Here is a 17,524-nt window from a genome sequence, read left to right as displayed (position 1 = left end):
TGCTTCGGCGAAGGTGTTTGGTTCATCTGCACTGACGGCATGTAGTTCGGCCACTTCCTCGAGCTCGCGCGCTGCTAGTCCAGGTGGTTCACCTCCTCCCACTAGGTCATCCATCCTCCGGTACCTAGCCTCCAGATCAGTATCGTGATCGGCATCCAGCGTCGAATCCGCAATCCGTGGTGTTGCGAATTCCACTGGTTCAGGTGGTGCACCTGCTGGCGGCGGTGACGTCTCCTAATGCTGGGCTCCTCCTTCTTCAGGCTCGGTGACGAGGTACTCCACCGTGAATTGATTTGGATTACGGTCTGCCTCGATCACGTCATTCCACTGCCAGAAGGTGCTTTCGTCGAAGACGACGTCGCGAGACACGTGAGCTCGCCCCCCTACAGGATCATAGAGTCTGTACGCCTTGCTCCCGGGTTCGTAGCCGATGAAGACAACCTTCAGCCCCCTGGGATCGAGCTTGGCGTGATGGGGACGTGTTACCTTCATGTATGCGACGCAGCCGAACACGCGAAAATGATGTACTGTTGGTTTTTTGTTGTACCAGGCCTCATATGGCGTCTTCCCGTCGAGGCTTCGGGTTGGTGACCGATTGAGGAGATAGACAGCTGTCATTACTGCCTCTCCCCAGAATCTCCCAGGCATCCCGGCCGTCACCAACAATGACCTCGCTGTCCCGACAATGGTCTGATTTCGGCGCTCTACCACTCCGTTCTGTTGGGGGGAGTAGGGCGCCGTTAGGTGCCGTTGTATGCCGATCTCGTCGCAGTACTTACTGAAACCTGCCGAGGTGAATTCTCCGCCTCGGTCAGTGCGCAGCACTCGCATCTTCTTCTCACATTTGGCCTCCGCTCGCACTTTAATGCGCTTAACCGCCTCTGCCGCCTCACTTTTCGCTTGCAGCAGGGTCAGCCACATGAAGCGGCTTTTGTCATCGACTAACAGGAGGAAGAGACTCTTACCGCCTGGGGTCGCCGGCTTGATGGGCCCGCAAATATCGCCGTGTACAAGCTCCAATGGCTCATCGGCTCGGTAGGCTGTTCGGGACGAAAAGGGTGTGCGCCTCTGTTTGCCGATGAGGCACCCGTCGCACAGCTTGTTCACGCCTTTGATTTCTGGCAAGCCGTGCACCAACTCCTTCTTCTGTAGCTTTTCTAGGGCAGGAAAGTTTAAGTGTCCGTACCTTGCGTGCCACCTCCAAGATACCTCTTCGGTCTTGGCCGAGAGGCTAACGGGTTGGTCTATCTCTAACTCCAGGATGTAAAGACGGTTTGTGGTGCGCCTTGCCTGCGTGAGCAGCCGTCGTTGATTATCGCAGATTTTCAGTAGTCCGCGCTCGATGGAAATGAAGCAACCTGTCTCATCGAGTTGACCCAGGCTCACAAGGTTAGCCTTGAGCCTCGGGATGAAGTAGACGTCGGTCAGCTGGCGATGCTCGCCTCCCTTACTGACGAACAGGATGGTGCCGCGCCCTTCGATCTCGACGACGGAGCCGTCGCCGAATTTCACCGTCCCACGGATCCCCGTCGCACAGCTTGTTCACGCCTTTGATTTCTGGCAAGCCGTGCACCAACTCCTTCTTCTGTAGCTTTTCTAGGGCAGGAAAGTTTAAGTGTCCGTACCTTGCGGGCCACCTCCAAGATACCTCTTCGGTCTTGGCCGAGAGGCTAACGGGTTGGTCTATCTCTAACTCCAGGATGTAAAGACGGTTTGTGGTGCGCCTTGCCTGCGTGAGCAGCCGTCGTTGATTATCGCAGATTTTCAGTAGTCCGCGCTCGATGGAAATGAAGCAACCTGTCTCATCGAGTTGACCCAGGCTCACAAGGTTAGCCTTGAGCCTCGGGATGAAACGTCGGTCAGCTGGCGATGCTCGCCTCCCTTACTGACGAACAGGATGGTGCCGCGCCCTTCGATCTCGACGACGGAGCCGTCGCCGAATTTCACCGTCCCACGGATCCCCGAGTCGAGTTCGGAGAACGCAGATCTAGCCCCGGTTATATGGTTTGTTGCCCCTGTGTCAAGGATCCATTGCTGGTGCTCGTGTTGCTCGTCCCTTTCGCCGATCTGAGTGAACACTCGCTCCTCCTCCAGTTGAATTGGCTCCCCAGCTGGTGCCATCTTTGCTACGCCCAACTGGAGCTCTTTCTTGGGTTCAACATCGTCGTTGGATTTGGAATCGAAATTGGGGACGCATGCACAGTTACCATGAAGAGAGCTGGCTCGTCCTCCTCGGATTGAGCCACATGGGCCTTTTCGGCCTTCTCCTTATTCCTCAGCTTGCTCCAGCAATTTCTGCTCAGGTGTCCTCTCTTCCCACAGTTCGAGCATTGGATCGGCCTGCCATTGGTTGCGACTCCTTCTTTTGATTCCCATCTTTCCCGCGCGTGCGCCCGTGGGACATCCATGGCTTCTTACCGCCTTTGCGGCTGGAGGAGGACCCGTTGCTCTCGCAGGTGTTGTCGCGGAGCTTTAGGCGTGCAAGCCATTCCTCCTCCGTGAGGAGTAGACGGCCCTCCTTGTCAACAGCTGAAGTGATATTCTTCTTCCGCTGCTCGACGTTACGTAGTCTTCCGATCACCTCTTCCACTGTTAGGTCGTTCACGTCAAGCAATGTCTCGATTGAAATCGCGACTTGCTCGAGGTGATCGGGAACAACCTGCAACATCTTCTTCACGATTTCTGTCTCGCTGATGCCACCACCAAGGGTGGTGATGCTGTTGGCGAGCCCCGTGATCCGCATTGAAAAATCATCGACGGATTCGCCGTCCTTAAAGCGAATCTCCGAGAGCTCCTTTCGCAGTTGCTCGATGTTGGATTCCCGCACTCGCTGTCGCCGCCAGCCGGTCACTCGCTGTCGCCGCCAGCCGGTCCTCCCGGTACTCGATTGTTTCTCCTTCCTCTGGCTCGACAGCGTGCCATAACCCTTGCGCCTATAGGTTAAGGCGCATCAACAAGGCCCACTCGTTGTAGTTGGACCTTGTCAACATCGGGTACTGAACGACGGCGGTCGTTGTCTCCCTGATCACTCGCTCAACGACAACTCGACGCCCGTCATCACGGCGTCGGCCTCTTCGTGGTGGTGATGGAGATGCCGGCACTTGACGGCGGCGTGGAGGAGTGAGCGAGCTTGCTCGGGATGGACCCCACGATGTGCTTATTTTCGCCCTTTGCATTTTCTTCCACTCGAACCTGAGACCTGTGTGTTGTTAGGTCGACACTCTAACCATTTGAGCTATTCAACTTGATTGTTGATAGGTTGGCTCTTCTGTGATGGTATACTACCGATCGCTTCAACGAGGCTCTGATACCACTTGTTGGATTTCGATAATCGGCCAGGGAAAACACCGAGAGGATATTGTCGACAGGAGGTTGTTGGAAGAAAGATAAAATGCGTAAAATAAGAGAGAGAAGGACGGAAAGTTTGACTGCTATTCAAAATCTGGATGTTAAATCTTGTAAACAGATTTCCTATTTAAATACAACCTATCCTAAAAATGGGTGGAGAGTGGCCAACTGAATCTGTGCCACTTCCTAGAAAATTGACGTCTAAGAATTCGCTAATCCATTCGACGTGTTTGTCAAATGGTCAAAAGGAAATTAAATGTAAACGTGTGAATCTAAATAAGGAAAAAACAAAGGTTTTATCTAACATAGACCACAAACTCAAGCAGTAAAAGAAACTCAATTACAATTTTCTTGACATTGTGTTTTCGCCTTATGGTGGTTACTGGCAAGAGATACGAAAAATTTGTATATTTGAACTTTTCAGTATGAAGAGGGTGTTGTTAAAGATTATGAATTTGTTTAGATTGCTGTCAGTTAATATCTAATTAAATCTCCGTTAGGAGTTCGATTTACTTTTGATTTGATTAGATTTGTTTAGTGGTTTGTTACTAAATATCTTTTTGTATTCTCTGTGTATATATACAGAGCATTCTTGCTCTTTGTAATTCAATCAATCTCATCAATCATTCAATCAATCCCTCTCTCACTAACAATTGGTATCAGAGCTATCTTCTTAAGGGATCTGTGAGATCAAAATAGGAGGAGAATCAAGTTTTTTCAGCTGTTGCACCACCAATCTTCGATGGAGACAATTATCAAATGTGGGCAATTCGTATAGAGACTTATTTGGAGGCCTTGGATCTTTGGGAAGCAATAGAAGAGGATTACGAGGTCCCTCCGCTTCCAGCAAAACCTACTGTAGCACAAATCAAAGTATAGAAGAAAAAGAAGACAAGAAAATCAAAGGCAAAAGCTTACCTATTTGCCGCTGTATCTGAAATGATCTTCATGCGAATAATGTCCCTCAAAACAGTAAAAGAAATTTGGGATTATCTCAAGGCTGAATATGAAGAGATGAGAGGATTCGTGGAATGAAAGTCCTAAATTTGATTAGGGATTTCGAGTTGCAGAAGATGAAGGAGTCGGAGTCAGTGAAAGAGTACTCTGATAGACTTCTCAGCATTGCCAACAAGGTGAGATTGTTTGGTTCTGTTTTAAATGATTCTAGGATCGTTGAAAAACTCCTAGTCACTCCTCCAGAGAAGTTTGAAGCCACCATTACTACTCTGGAGAACACCAAAGACTTGTCAAAGATTTCTCTTGTAGAGCTCTTGAATGCTTTACAAGCACAAGAGCAAAGGAGGTCTATGAAGCAAGAAGGGGTGATTGAAGATGCCTTACTTGTTAAGCATCAAGACAGCAGCAGGTATAAAAACAACAAAAATTTCAAAAATCAATTGACGTATGGAGATTCATCTGCCAATTATCAGAAGGCAAAAGGAGAAGGTTTCAAAAAATCCTATCCACCTTGCCACCATTGTGAGAAAAAAGGTCATCCACCATACAAGTGTTGGAGAAGACCTGATGCCTTCTACTCCAAATGCAATCAACTTGGACATGAAGCTGTGATCTGCAACGCCAAATATCAGGTGAAAGAAGTAGATGCACAGGTAGTTGATCAAGAAGAAGAAGATCAATTGTGTATGGTCACTTCTTCCTCAAGCAAAGAATCAAGCAAGAGCTGGTTGATTGACAGTGGGTGCATAAATCACATGACATATGACAAGGAGTCTTTTGAGGAATTAAGAGACACTGAAGTCAAGAGAGTGAGGATTGGCAATGGTGAACACTTGGAAGTCAAGGGAAAAGGCACAGTAGCTATAACAAGCTATGAAGATACAAAATTTATTCCAGATGTTTTATTTGTACCTAAAATTGATCAAAATCTGTTAAGCGTTGGTTAGTTACTTGATAAAGGCTATAAAGTGTTGTTTGAGAATAAGCAGTGTTTGATCAAAGATGCTAGTGGCAAAGACTTGTTCAATGTCAAAATGGAAGGAAAAAGCTTTGCTCTAAATCCGACGGCCTTTATATCCAGAGCAAGTGCCATTGGGACCTAGCACAAAAGACTTGGGCACTTTCATTATCGAGGTTTGCTTTAGATGCAGTCAAAGAAGCTGGTAGAAGAACTCACTGACATTGATGATGACATGCCTCCTTACCGTGCTTGTAATTTTGGGAAGCATCATAGGCAACCCTTTCCTAAACAGGCATGGAGAGGCTCGAAAAAGCTGCAACTGGTTCATACAGATTTTTGTGGACCTCAGTGAATACCATCATTAAATGATAATCTTTATTATATTGCTTTTATTAATGATCTAACAAAAATGTGTTGGATATTCTTGCTGAAGTAAAAGTTAGAAGTTGTGGGTGTATTTTGGATATTCAAGGCCAGAGTTGAGAATGAAGGTGCATGCTTGATTCAGACCGTAAGATCAGATAATGGCAAAGAGTACACTTCAGAAACTTTTAATAGATTTTGTGAAGAGGCTGGAATTGAACATCAATTGACAACACTATACACTCCTCAACAGAATGGCGTCAGTGTCAGAAGGAATAGATTCATAATGGAGATGACGAGATGCATGCTTCATGAGAAGGATCTTCCAAAACGTTTTTGGGGAAAAGCAGCAAACACTATTATGTGCTTGCAAAATCGAATTTCAACAAAAGTTGTGAAGGACCCGACATCATTTGAAGTTTGGTATGGTTACAAACCTTCTTTAAAGTTCGTTAGAGTATTTGGGTGTCTTTGCTTCATTTACATTTCACAGGTCAAGCGTGATAAGCTTGACAAAAAGTCAGAAGTTGACATCTTTGTTGGCATGTTAGAAGAGTCTGAAGGTGAACGACTAAAAGAGTCTGAAGATGAACAACAAGATGCTTTGGTTGATGATGCACCTATCAGAGGAGGATCTTTCAGTGATCGAGAAAAACAAAATCTGGGAGTTGGTTGATCGACCTCTAAACAGAAAGATAATTGGAGCAAGATGGGTATTCAGAAAAAAGCTTGGAGTTCATAGCATCTAAAAAAGGAAAAAAGGAGAAGCCTTAAAGATCATGGATTTGTTTGGATTGCTTCCGTTAGTATCTAATTAAATTAGGAGTTAAATTTACTTTTGTTTTGATTTGATTGAATTAGATTTGTTTACTGGTTTGTTACTAGATTTTTTTAGGTAGATTTTCTAAATATTTTTTTGTATTCTCTCGGTATATATAGAGCATTCTTGGTCTTCATAATTCAATCAATCCCTCTTTCATGTTATCTTACGAACCCATTAGAGAGCAAGAAGTTTGTTTGTTGATTGAACTGATTTCGCAATCTACTTCTTGTGGAGTTGTTGATCTTAATGAGAAGTCCATTACTTCCACAGTTGGTGTTAGTTTTAGAATGACTTTTGGGATGCGATTTAGAGGGGATGAATTGCATGAGCTTGTGAGTGACCTGATGGGAAGCTATAGTGCTTCTGAGTTTTTTCCTATTCCTTTTGTTGGAAGGTCATTGATTGGTTCATGAGCTTTTTCCTATTCCTTTTGTTGGAAGGTCATTGATTGGTTCAGTGGACGAGAAGCTAGACTTGAAAGGTTTTTTTTAATAAGATCAATACCTTATTTTAAGATGTGATTGATGAACATTGAAAGGCCCAAATCAGAGCAAGATGATATCATTGATGTGCTTTTAGCTATCAATAAAAAACAAATTAAATCGTACACGGTTGTCATTACCCAAGAAAGCATCAAAGTCATTCTTTTGGTAAGCAACTTCTATCCCTAAGCTTTAATGGTTTTTCTCCTAAATTATTAGTTTAGTTTCAAAACTTTCGATCTCATAGCTAATATATCAATATATTGTACATGAACAGAATATATTTTTGGCAGGATTAGACATGGGTTCAGTTACACTAGTTTGGGCAATGACAGAACTCATAAAGAACCCAAAATTGACTAAGAAAGTTCAAGAAGAAATAAGAAACTATGTGAGAAAAGGTAACAAAGAATTACACAGAAGAGCTTCCAAATCTAAATGATAATGAAAGAGACGCTAAGACTATACCCACCAACATAGATTTGAAGAGAGGTCGATTGATTACAAAGGACAACACTTTGAGTTCTTGCCGTTCAAGACTGTTCGGAGGATTTGGGGGTGAAGAATGTGGAGCTGGCTTTGGTGAATCTTTTGTACCATTTTAATTGGAAGTTGTCGGAGAGGATGAAGGAAGAGGACTTGGACATGGAAGAGACGTCGGGTTTGAGTCTCACCATCTACAAAAAGTTGCCTCTCAAACTCGTACCAATTTCATACTGTCCATGAGTCTAAGTTCCAAGCCGAATCCTCTTATTATGAAGTTTTATGATTTTCGTCCAATAGGTGTTTTTATACGTAATATAATGCTTAAAATCAAATAATGATAAGCAAAAATTTGACTCCTCCAAATTTTTGTGTTATAGGACAAATGTTTTGTGACTTCGCATATTAAATTATTGATCAATAATACTCAATGTTAATGTATATATATATAATCTCTCCCCTTTCAAATACGTAAAAAAATGACATTTACTATTGATATTTTTTTAATAAAAATGTTAAAGTTTCATTAATATATTTAACCGTTAATATTTACGCTAGTTTTTATTTTGTTTACATAAAATTAAACTGTGGTAATTGAGTGAAATAGAACATAAATTTTGTAGACGGTGTTTTAACATTCTTACATTATGTTATTAAAACTTGACCATATAATTGTAGTATTGCATTGTAGTACTCAATGTTAACACAAAAAAAATTTAGAGATGAAAGCGGCAGATGGGTCATCGAAAATTTATTTCATTCACAGGATTAACGTTCAATTTAAGCATTTGGATAGCTGAATTTGAAATGAATTCTAAATTAAAAACGGATCTAAATTAGAAATTGATCCAAAACAAGATATCAATCCATTCCAATCAAATAATTGCAATTAACTTTACCTTAATTTTTTTAAATTTTTTCTCCCTAAAAAGTTGTGATTGATATCTAAATTTTGAAAATTAGATTTTGCTTATCTTTTAAAAAGAAATTAATAAATTATTTTTTACCTTTTTAAAGGTAAATAAATTAAAAACTAATTTTTTTTTTAAAAAAATTGATATTTGATCTTATTGAATGTTACCAAAGGGACCCAAGGTATGGGCCACTTTCCACATTTAATGGATTGAGACAACAATCTTTGAAGTTGATTTTCGTTCCTGGTTGTCTATTGCCACTTATATTATTGTCTCAAAATTGAAATTCTAAGACGCCGTTGGATAAGACTAGACCGGATGAAATTAGATCTAATCATAACTTCTAAACATGATATCATTCGTAAAAATATAAATTATCTACGAGAAGATTAGTATTCAAATCTATCATACTAATAAGCAGGGTTTCAATTTTGTTTTCCACTCTCAAAGGATGACAGCTTATTGCTTTCGTGGAGTGGACCACCATTTTTTCGGTATCATTTATTTGGTACTATAAAAATAATATCAAGAAAGGTTGTATTTTTGTGGACCATCATATTTTATTTTTAAATAGTTTTTTACCCCATTGTTAAAGGCAACCACTAAAAATTTAAAAACATTTCATTATTTTCTTTAAATAACCTAGAACTTTTTATTTTATGTCTATTTAATCCAAAGAAGAATCACCATTTTTTATTGTGATTTTTTTCCACTTGTTCTTGAACTCTTTCCAAATTTCAATGTCTTTCCTTCCTTTCCCTCCATGGCTTCCCCTCGTCCTCTTCCTCTCTTCACTTTTCATCATCCTAAAATGGAAAGCCACAACAAAGAGGAGAAAACTTAATTTTCCCCCAAGCCCACCGAAGCTTCCAATCATTGGAAACTTGCATCAACTTGGCAAGCTCCCACACATATCCCTATGGCGCCTCTCTCAGCTTTACGGTCCCATTATGAGCTTCAGCGTAGGCCGTATAGAAACCATCACCATATCATCTGCCCAGACAGCTCGTGCCCTCTTAAAAACTCACGATTTTCAAAGTTGCAACAGACCACAAACGCATGCTATCAAAAAACTCACTTACAATTTTCTTGACATTGCATTTACACCTTACAGCGATTATTGGAGAGAGATACGTAAAATTTGTATACATGAGCTTTTCAGTATAAAAAGGGTGTTATCTTACGAACCCATTAGAGAGCAAGAAGTTGGTTTACTTATTGAATCAATTTCACAATCAGCTTCTTGTGGAGTCGTTGATCTTACTGAGAAATGCACTGCTTTCACTACTGGTGTTATTTTTAGAATTGCATTTGGGAAGCCGTTTAAAGGGGATGGATTTCATGAGCTTGTGAGTGAAGCTGAGGCCCTATTGGGAAGTTACAGTGCTTTTGAGTTTTTTCCAATTCCTTTTGTGGGGAAGGTAATTGATTGGTTTAGTGGCCGAGAAGCTAGACTTGAGAAGGTTTTTAATGAGATGAATGTTTTGTTTCAAGAAGTGATTGATGAGCATCTTCATCCTATGAGACCTAAGCCAAAACAAGATGATATAATTGATGTGCTTTTGGCTATCAGTAAAAAGCAAGTTAAATCTTGCACCGTTGTCATTACCCATGAAAACATCAAAGCTATTCTTTTGGTAAGCAACTTCTATCTCTATTATTTAAGGGTTTTTACACTAAATTTTTAATTTAGTTTCTAAACTTTCAATTGAGTTTTTTTTTTTTTTTTATATAGCAATTTTGAGCCCTTTTTTTTGCTATGTCTCAATCCTTCATGGGTTCTCTGTGATCTCACAGCCTTTTTAACATTTTTTTTATATGATGCGCATCAACACAACATAAGGATATTTAATACTTAATTATTGTTTATCATATATATCATCTTTGATATTTTATTATAGTCAAATATCTAGATATTTGACTTCTATTACTTACCATAGGTGTCTTTCATTTATCTTATTTCCATTTATTACTCTTTCCATATCCTTATAATTTATTTGATTATAAATAGATAACTTTCACACTGTTTAGGTAGGGTGTCTTAAGATAACTTTCACACCATTTAGGTAGCGTGTCTTAAGCAAACATTCTCAGTTCATGCTTTCTCCCTTGTCTCATTGACTACGTTAACGTTTTTCTTATTGAATGATGTGTATCAACAGAACCTATTTTTAGCAGGAATAGAGACAAGTTCAATTACATTAGTATGGGCAATGGCAGAATTGGCCAAGAACCCAACATTGATGAAGAAAGCTCAAGAAGAAATCAGAAATCACGTGGGAAAGAGAGGAAAGGTCACAGAGAGAGACATAGAAGAGCTTCCATATCTGAAAATGATAGTGAAAGAGACACTAAGACTACATCCACCAGCACCTCTTCTTGTTCCAAGAGAAACCATTTCCAATTTCAAAATGGAAGGCTACGATTTTTACCCAAAAACGACTGTTCAAGTGAACGTTTGGGCAATTGGGCGAGACCCCATATGTTGGAAAGACCCAGAAGAATTTCTTCCTGAGAGATTTGCAGAGAGCTCCATTGATTACAAAGGACTACATTTTGAGTTCTTGCCGTTTGGGGGTGGTCGGAGGATATGCCCGGGGTTGAATATGGGGGTGAAAACTGTGGATTTGGCTTTAGCAAATCTTTTGTACCATTTTGATTGGAAGTTGCCTGAGGGGATGAAGGAGGAGGACTTGGACATGGAAGAGAAATCAGGTTTGAGTCTCACTGTCCACAAAAAGTTGCCTCTCGAGCTAGTACCGATGTTATACCATCCATGATTATTAAGTTTGAAGTGGAGTCCTCTAATTGTAAAGTATAAGACTTGCCTTAGGTATTACGACACGTGGCCAGTGGCCCTTGCATGTGCCATTTATGCTTATATACTATGATGATGATGATGTGAGCTAGTATGATGCGATGTTATATTATGATATGATGACATGATGACGATGATGTATGATGATGATATAACTCAATATGATGATATTTCATATTAAGATGATGTGTATGTACGAGATGACATGCTGCATTATGATGAAGAGTTTTCTGAGACACAACCTTACATGAGAGTAATGATGATGAATGTATGAAGGCTAATGCATGCATGTTACCTAGAATAATATGTGAATGATGTATAAGGTTGTGTCATAAGAATAATTTAAGATGAAAACTATAGAGACCTCATGCTTATTGTGTGTTCATATACATTGGGTTACTTTCCCGATTATGATAATGAGTACAGACATGTACACTATGATGATGATCATCATCATGCCTTCATGATATTCAAGAGTTTGCTAACCTCCGGACGTCCGACTACGAACTACTAGCCTCACTATGATGGGCCTAGGTGGTACAAACTACCTGGTGGACTAATGCTCGCATATATGGGTCGTGTGTAGGGAAGTACTACACATCTAATTTTGTCCGGACTAGAGACCACTTCTCTAATGATTTTAATCATATGTCCCTAATCATGAGTTGCACGTGTTTGTATTCCCTAACCTAAATAGTAGGGCCACTTACCGAATATTTTTTAAAATACTCAAGTCGTGAGCTATTTCTATTTTTCAGATAAATACAACACCCTTATACGCAGACGACGACATTATAAGTAGAGACTATGAATAGGATAGTGGTATTTCAAGAAAAAACTCAAATTATTAGAAACAAAAGTATATATTAGTCTATATATATATAAATTTTAGGAATGTGTTGGTTGAATTAAAACAACAAACAAAACAAAACCAAAAAAAAATTGCAGTAAAGAATGATGTACACAAAAGTAGTAATATGATTTGAAATGAATTCAAGTTAGAAATTCATTCCGAAAGGTGATTCCAAAATAAGATAACATCCATTGGGATCGAATAATTGCAATTAACTTTTACCTTAATTTTTTAAAAATTGCAATTTACCTTAATTTTTTAAAAAAATTTCTCCCTAAAAAGTTGTGATTTTTGAAAATTAGGTTTTGTTTATCTTTTAAAAAGAATTTAATAGATTTTTTTTTTTTTTTACATTTTTACTTCTGATTTTCAAAAGTAAATAAATTAAAAAAATTGATATTTGATCTTATTGGAGGTCATCAAAGGGATCCGAAAGTATGGGCCACTTTCCACCTCTAATGCATCGAGACAAAAATCCTTAAAGTTGATTTTCGTTCTTTATTGTTATTTTCTATTGCAGCTTGTATCATTGAAAATCTAACCCTAATTTCATTGGTTAAAATATAGATTATCTATTAGAAGACTAATATTCAAATCTATCATGCTAATGAGCAGTGTTTCAATTTTTGTTTTCCACTCGGAGATGATGACAGCTTATTGCTTTCATGAAGTGGATCGCCACTTTTTAATATCATTTGTTGGTGCTATAAGAATAATATCAATGGATTATCATATTGTCTCTTAAATAATTTTTTAATCTACGGTTCTTAAAGAAAACCACTAAAAATTTGAAAATATTTTATTATTTTTGTTCAACTAATAAAGGACTTTTGTTTTATGTCTATTTAATCCAAAAGAAGAATCATTGTTTTTTGTTCCTAATCTTTTTCCTCTCGTTCTTGAACTCTTTCTTAATTTCAATGTCGTTCCTTCATTTCCCTCCATGGCTTCCACTCATCCTCTTCCTCTCTTCACTTTTCATCATCCTAAAATGGAAAGCAGCTCCAAATAGAAGAAAGCGTAATTTTCCCCCAAGCCCACCGAAGCTTCCAATCATTGGAAACTTGCATCAACTTGGCAAGCTCCCACACAAATCCCTATGGCGCCTCTCTCGTCTTTATGGTCCCATTATGAGCCTCAACCTAGGTCGTATAGAATCCATCATCATATCATCTATCGAGACTTCTCGTGCCCTCTTGAAAACTCACGACCTTCAAAACTGCAACAAACCACAAATATATGCTATCAAAAAATTCTCTTACAATTTCCTTAACATTGGGTTTTCACCCTATAGTGATTACTGGCGAGAGATGCGCAAAATTTGTGTCCTTGAGTTTTGCAATATGAGGAGGGTGTTATTTTACGTACCCATTTGAGAGCAAGAAGTTAGTTTACTTAATGAATCAATTTCACAATCAGCTTCTTGTCGGTTGTTGATCTTAGTGAGAAGTCCCTGAGTTTTTTCCAATTCCTTTTGTGGGAGAGGTATTTGATTGGTTTAGTGGTCGAGAAGCTAGACTTGAGAGGGTTTTTAATGAGATAAATGCTCTCTTTCAAGAGGTGATTGATGAACTACACATCCAATTTTGTTCGGACTAAAGACCACCTCTCCAATGGTTTTAACCTTATGTCCCTAATCATGAGTTAGCATGTGTTTGCATTCCCTAACCCAAATAATAGGGCACTTACTAAGTATTTTTTAAAATACTCAAATCGTGGGCTATTTCTATTTTTCAGGTAAATACAAGGTACTCCTACACGCTGACGACGACATCGCAATAAGAGACTATGCATAGGATAGTGATATTTCAATTCTTAGATTTTATGTTTGTAAAGGTGTTATTACTTTTAGTATTTAATTTGTTTTATTTAATATTTCATTTACGTTACTTTAAAGATCTTCTTAACTCTATAAATCCCTGACATTGTTTTATGAATATGTTTTTAAATGGTTATTCCTGCCTAAGAAATTATATTACAAAAACGGTAGCAATTTTGAGTTAAGTTAAAATCTAGGTTGGTTGCATCAATTTTTTTAATTGAAACTAAAATAAAATAAAATCAAATTCAAAATATAAATTTCAAAAAGGATATTTTAACCTCTTTCTATTATTATGTAACTACTAAATAAATAAATATTTGTTGATTATAAACTTATATTATTAAATATTTACTAAATTGATGGAATTTTAAAAAGAGAAAAAATTCTTCAAAAAAAAAAAACTCAAAATATTAGAAACAAAAATATATATTAGTCTATATGTATCTATATATATATATATAGAAATTTTAGGAATGTGTTGATTGAATTAAAATATATATATATATATATATATATATATATATATATATATATATATATATGTTGCAGTAAAGAATGATGTACACTTAAACGATGAAAGATAACATCCATTAATAATTGCAATTAAGTTCACCGCAAATTTTTAAATTTTTCTCTCCCTAAAAAGTTGTGATTTTTGAAAATTAGGTTTTGTTTATCTTTTAAAAAGAATTTAATAGATTATCTTTTACATTTCTAATTTCTCATTTTCTAAAGTAAAGAAATTAAAAAATCTAAGCTTTTTGAAAAAGAATTGATATTTGATCTTATTGGAGGTCACCAAAGGGACCCGAAGGTATGGGCCACTTTCCACATCTAAGGCATCGAAACAAAAATTTTTGAAGTTGATTTTTGTCCTTTATCATTGTCTCAATCTCCATCTTTAATTGAAATTCTAAGATACCGTTGGATAAGACCAGACCTTATCAAATTAGATCTAATCATAACTTCTAAACGTGATATCATTTGTAGAAATATAGATTATCTACTAGAAGATTAGTATTCAAATCTATCACGCTAATAATTAGTGTTTCAATTTTTGTTTTCCACTGTTAGAAGATGACAAGTTATTGCTTTCATGGAGTGGACCGCCATTTTTTAATATCATTTGTTTAGTACTGTAAGAATAATATCAAGAAACGTTGTATTTCTCTGCACCATGCTTTCATGGAGTGGACCGCCATTTTTTAATATATTTTTTTGGTACGGTAAAAAATAATATCAAGAAAAGTTGTATTTATGTGAACCATAGTTTTTTCTTTTTAAATAATTTTTTAATCTATCATTTTTAAAGACAACCTAAAAATTTGAAAACATTTCATTATTTTAGTTCATACGACGTTTTGTTTTGTTTTTTTTTTTTTGTCTATTTAATCGAAAGAAGAATCACAATTTTTTTATTCGTGATCTTTTCCCTCTTGTTCGTGAGCTCTTTCTAAATTCTAATGTCTATCCTTCATTTCCCTCCATGGCTTCCCCTCCTCCTCTTCCTCTCTTCACTTTTCATCATCCGAAAATGGAAAGCAGCTGCAAATAGAAGAAAGCGTAATTTTCCCCCAAGCCCACCGAAGCTTCCAATTATTGGAAACTTGCATCAACTTGGCAAGCTGCCACACAAATCCCTTTGGCGCCTCTCTCAGCTTTACGGTCCCATTATGAGCCTCAACCTAGGCCGTATAGAAACCATCATCATATCATCGGCTGAGACTGCTCGTACCCTCTTGAAAACCCACGATCTTCAAAGTTGCAACAGACCACAAACCCATGCTATGAAAAAAATTCACTTACAATTTTCTTGACCTTGGTTTTTCACCCTACAGTGATTACTTGCGAGAGATGCGCAAAATTTGTATGCTTGAGTTTTTCAGTATGAAGAGGGTGTTATCTTACGAACCCATTAGAGAGCAAGAAGTTGGTTTGCTTATTGAATCAATTTCACAATCAGCTTCTTGTGGAGATATTGTTGATCTTAGTGAGAAGTCCATTGCTCTCACTACTAGTGTTATTTTTAGAATTGCATTTGGGAAGCCATTTGAAGGGGATGGATTTCATGAGCTTATAAGTGAAGTTGAATCCCTCATGGGAAGCTATAGTGCTTCTGAGTTTTTTCCATTTCCTTTTGTAGGAGAGGTATTTGATTGGTTTAGTGGTCGAGAAGCAAGACTTGAGAAAGTTTTTAATGAGATAAATGCTCTGTTTCAAGAGGTGATTGATGAACACCTCTGTCCTGAGAGGCCTAAGCGAGAGCAAGATGATATCATTGATGTGCTTTTGACTATTAGTAAAAACAAAGTTCATCCTTGCACGGTTGTCATTAACCATGAAAACATCAAAGCCATTCTTTTTGTAAGCAACTTCTATTCCTAAATTTTAATTGTTTTAAAGCTTAAATATTATTTTAATTTTTAAACTTTCAATCTTGTGGTTAACTCAGTTATTGTACAAGTATTGGCCCCTTTTGGCATCCTTCATGCCTTCTCCTTCAGAGCCTTCTAACTTTTTCTATGATATGATGTGCATCAACAGAACATATTTGTTGCAGGATTAGACACTGGTTCAATTACGATAGTATGGGCAATGGCAGAACTCGCAAAAAACTCAAAATTGATGAAGAAAGCTCAAGAAGAAATAAGAAACTATGTGGGAAATAAACGAAAGGTAAGAGAGAGAGACCTCGAAGAGCTTCCATATTTGAAAATGATAGTAAAAGAGACACTACGACTACATCCACCAGCACCTCTTCTCCTTCCAAGAGAAACCATTTCTCATTTCAAAATTGAAGACTATGATTTTTACCCGAAAACGATGGTTCAAGTAAACATTTGGGCAATTGGACGAGACCCCACATGCTGGACAGACCCAGAAAAGTTCCTTCCAGAGAGATTTGCAGAGAGCTCGATTGATTACAAAGGACAACATTTTGAGTTCTTACCATTTGGGGCTGGTCGGAGGATGTGCCCGGGGTTGAATATGGGAGTGAAAACTGTGGAGTTAGCTTTAGCGAATCTTTTGTACCATTTTGATTGGAAGCTGCCGAATGGGATGAAAGAGGAAGACTTAGACATGGAAGAGAGTTCGGGTTTGAGTCTCACCATCTACAAAAAGTTGCCTCTCAAGCTTGTACCAATTTTATACCATCCATGAGTAGTTTTATGGCTTTGAGTAATAATGGGTATTTTTATATGTAATATATGTAATGGTTGAACTCTTTGTTACCAACAAAATAGATGATGTGAAAAGCATACGTGTAAGACCAATATTTGAATATTGATCTATATATATATATATATAAGAAAAGGTAAGGAAATAAAGAAATAAGAAAAAATGAGAGGAAAACGTGCATGTTGTCGGTGATCCATTACTTTGAAGACGGAATCGCGAGGAGATGAAAGACGGTAGAAGGAGAATCGAACTTGGGACATAAAGGGATGACATAAAAGATTTGCACATTTTAAAGTTGCTCGAGGTTGAAGGCATGTGAGATTCACGTGCACATGGTTGAGCATAGTAGATCCTTTAGGTATGGATCTTAGTGCTCTTGGAGAAATATTGGTGTTCATCAACCTATAATAAATAATAAATATAACGATACAAATTTTTGCTTTGATATTCAAGTTATTTGAATGTAGATCCAAACTTGAGAGAAGATAAATATGTGGGTCATTCAGAGATAGGATAAACT

At 38.2% G+C, this 17,524-nt stretch overlaps 1 protein-coding gene and 1 pseudogene across 1 annotated transcript; both read left to right on the top strand.

The window, feature by feature from the left end:
* Positions 1-9,019: 9,019 nt before the first annotated feature.
* LOC111449357 (cytochrome P450 71B10-like) lies at positions 9,020-11,723 on the top strand. The gene is made up of 2 exons (XM_023089211.1): positions 9,020-9,968; positions 10,494-11,723. Exons 1-2 carry the CDS (start codon positions 9,072-9,074, stop codon positions 11,109-11,111), a joined length of 1,515 nt encoding a protein of 504 aa, XP_022944979.1. The 5' UTR covers positions 9,020-9,071; the 3' UTR covers positions 11,112-11,723.
* Positions 11,724-15,201: 3,478 nt separating this feature from the next.
* On the top strand, positions 15,202-17,066 carry LOC111449356 (annotated as a pseudogene).
* Positions 17,067-17,524: the final 458 nt, after the last annotated feature.

Source organism: Cucurbita moschata, unplaced genomic scaffold (assembly GCF_002738365.1).
Source record: "Cucurbita moschata cultivar Rifu unplaced genomic scaffold, Cmos_1.0 Cmo_Scf00011, whole genome shotgun sequence".
NCBI lineage: Eukaryota > Viridiplantae > Streptophyta > Magnoliopsida > Cucurbitales > Cucurbitaceae > Cucurbita > Cucurbita moschata.
This window is presented reverse-complemented; position numbering and strand designations above follow the sequence as displayed.

Coding starts and splice junctions, on each gene's coding strand:
- LOC111449357 (XM_023089211.1), top strand. CDS start 9,072: ATGTCTTTCCTTCCTTTCCCTCCATGGCTTCCCCTCGTCCTCTTCCTC. Junction 9,969..10,493: donor ACATCAAAGCTATTCTTTTG/GTAAGCAACTTC, acceptor GTGTATCAACAG/AACCTATTTTTAGCAGGAAT.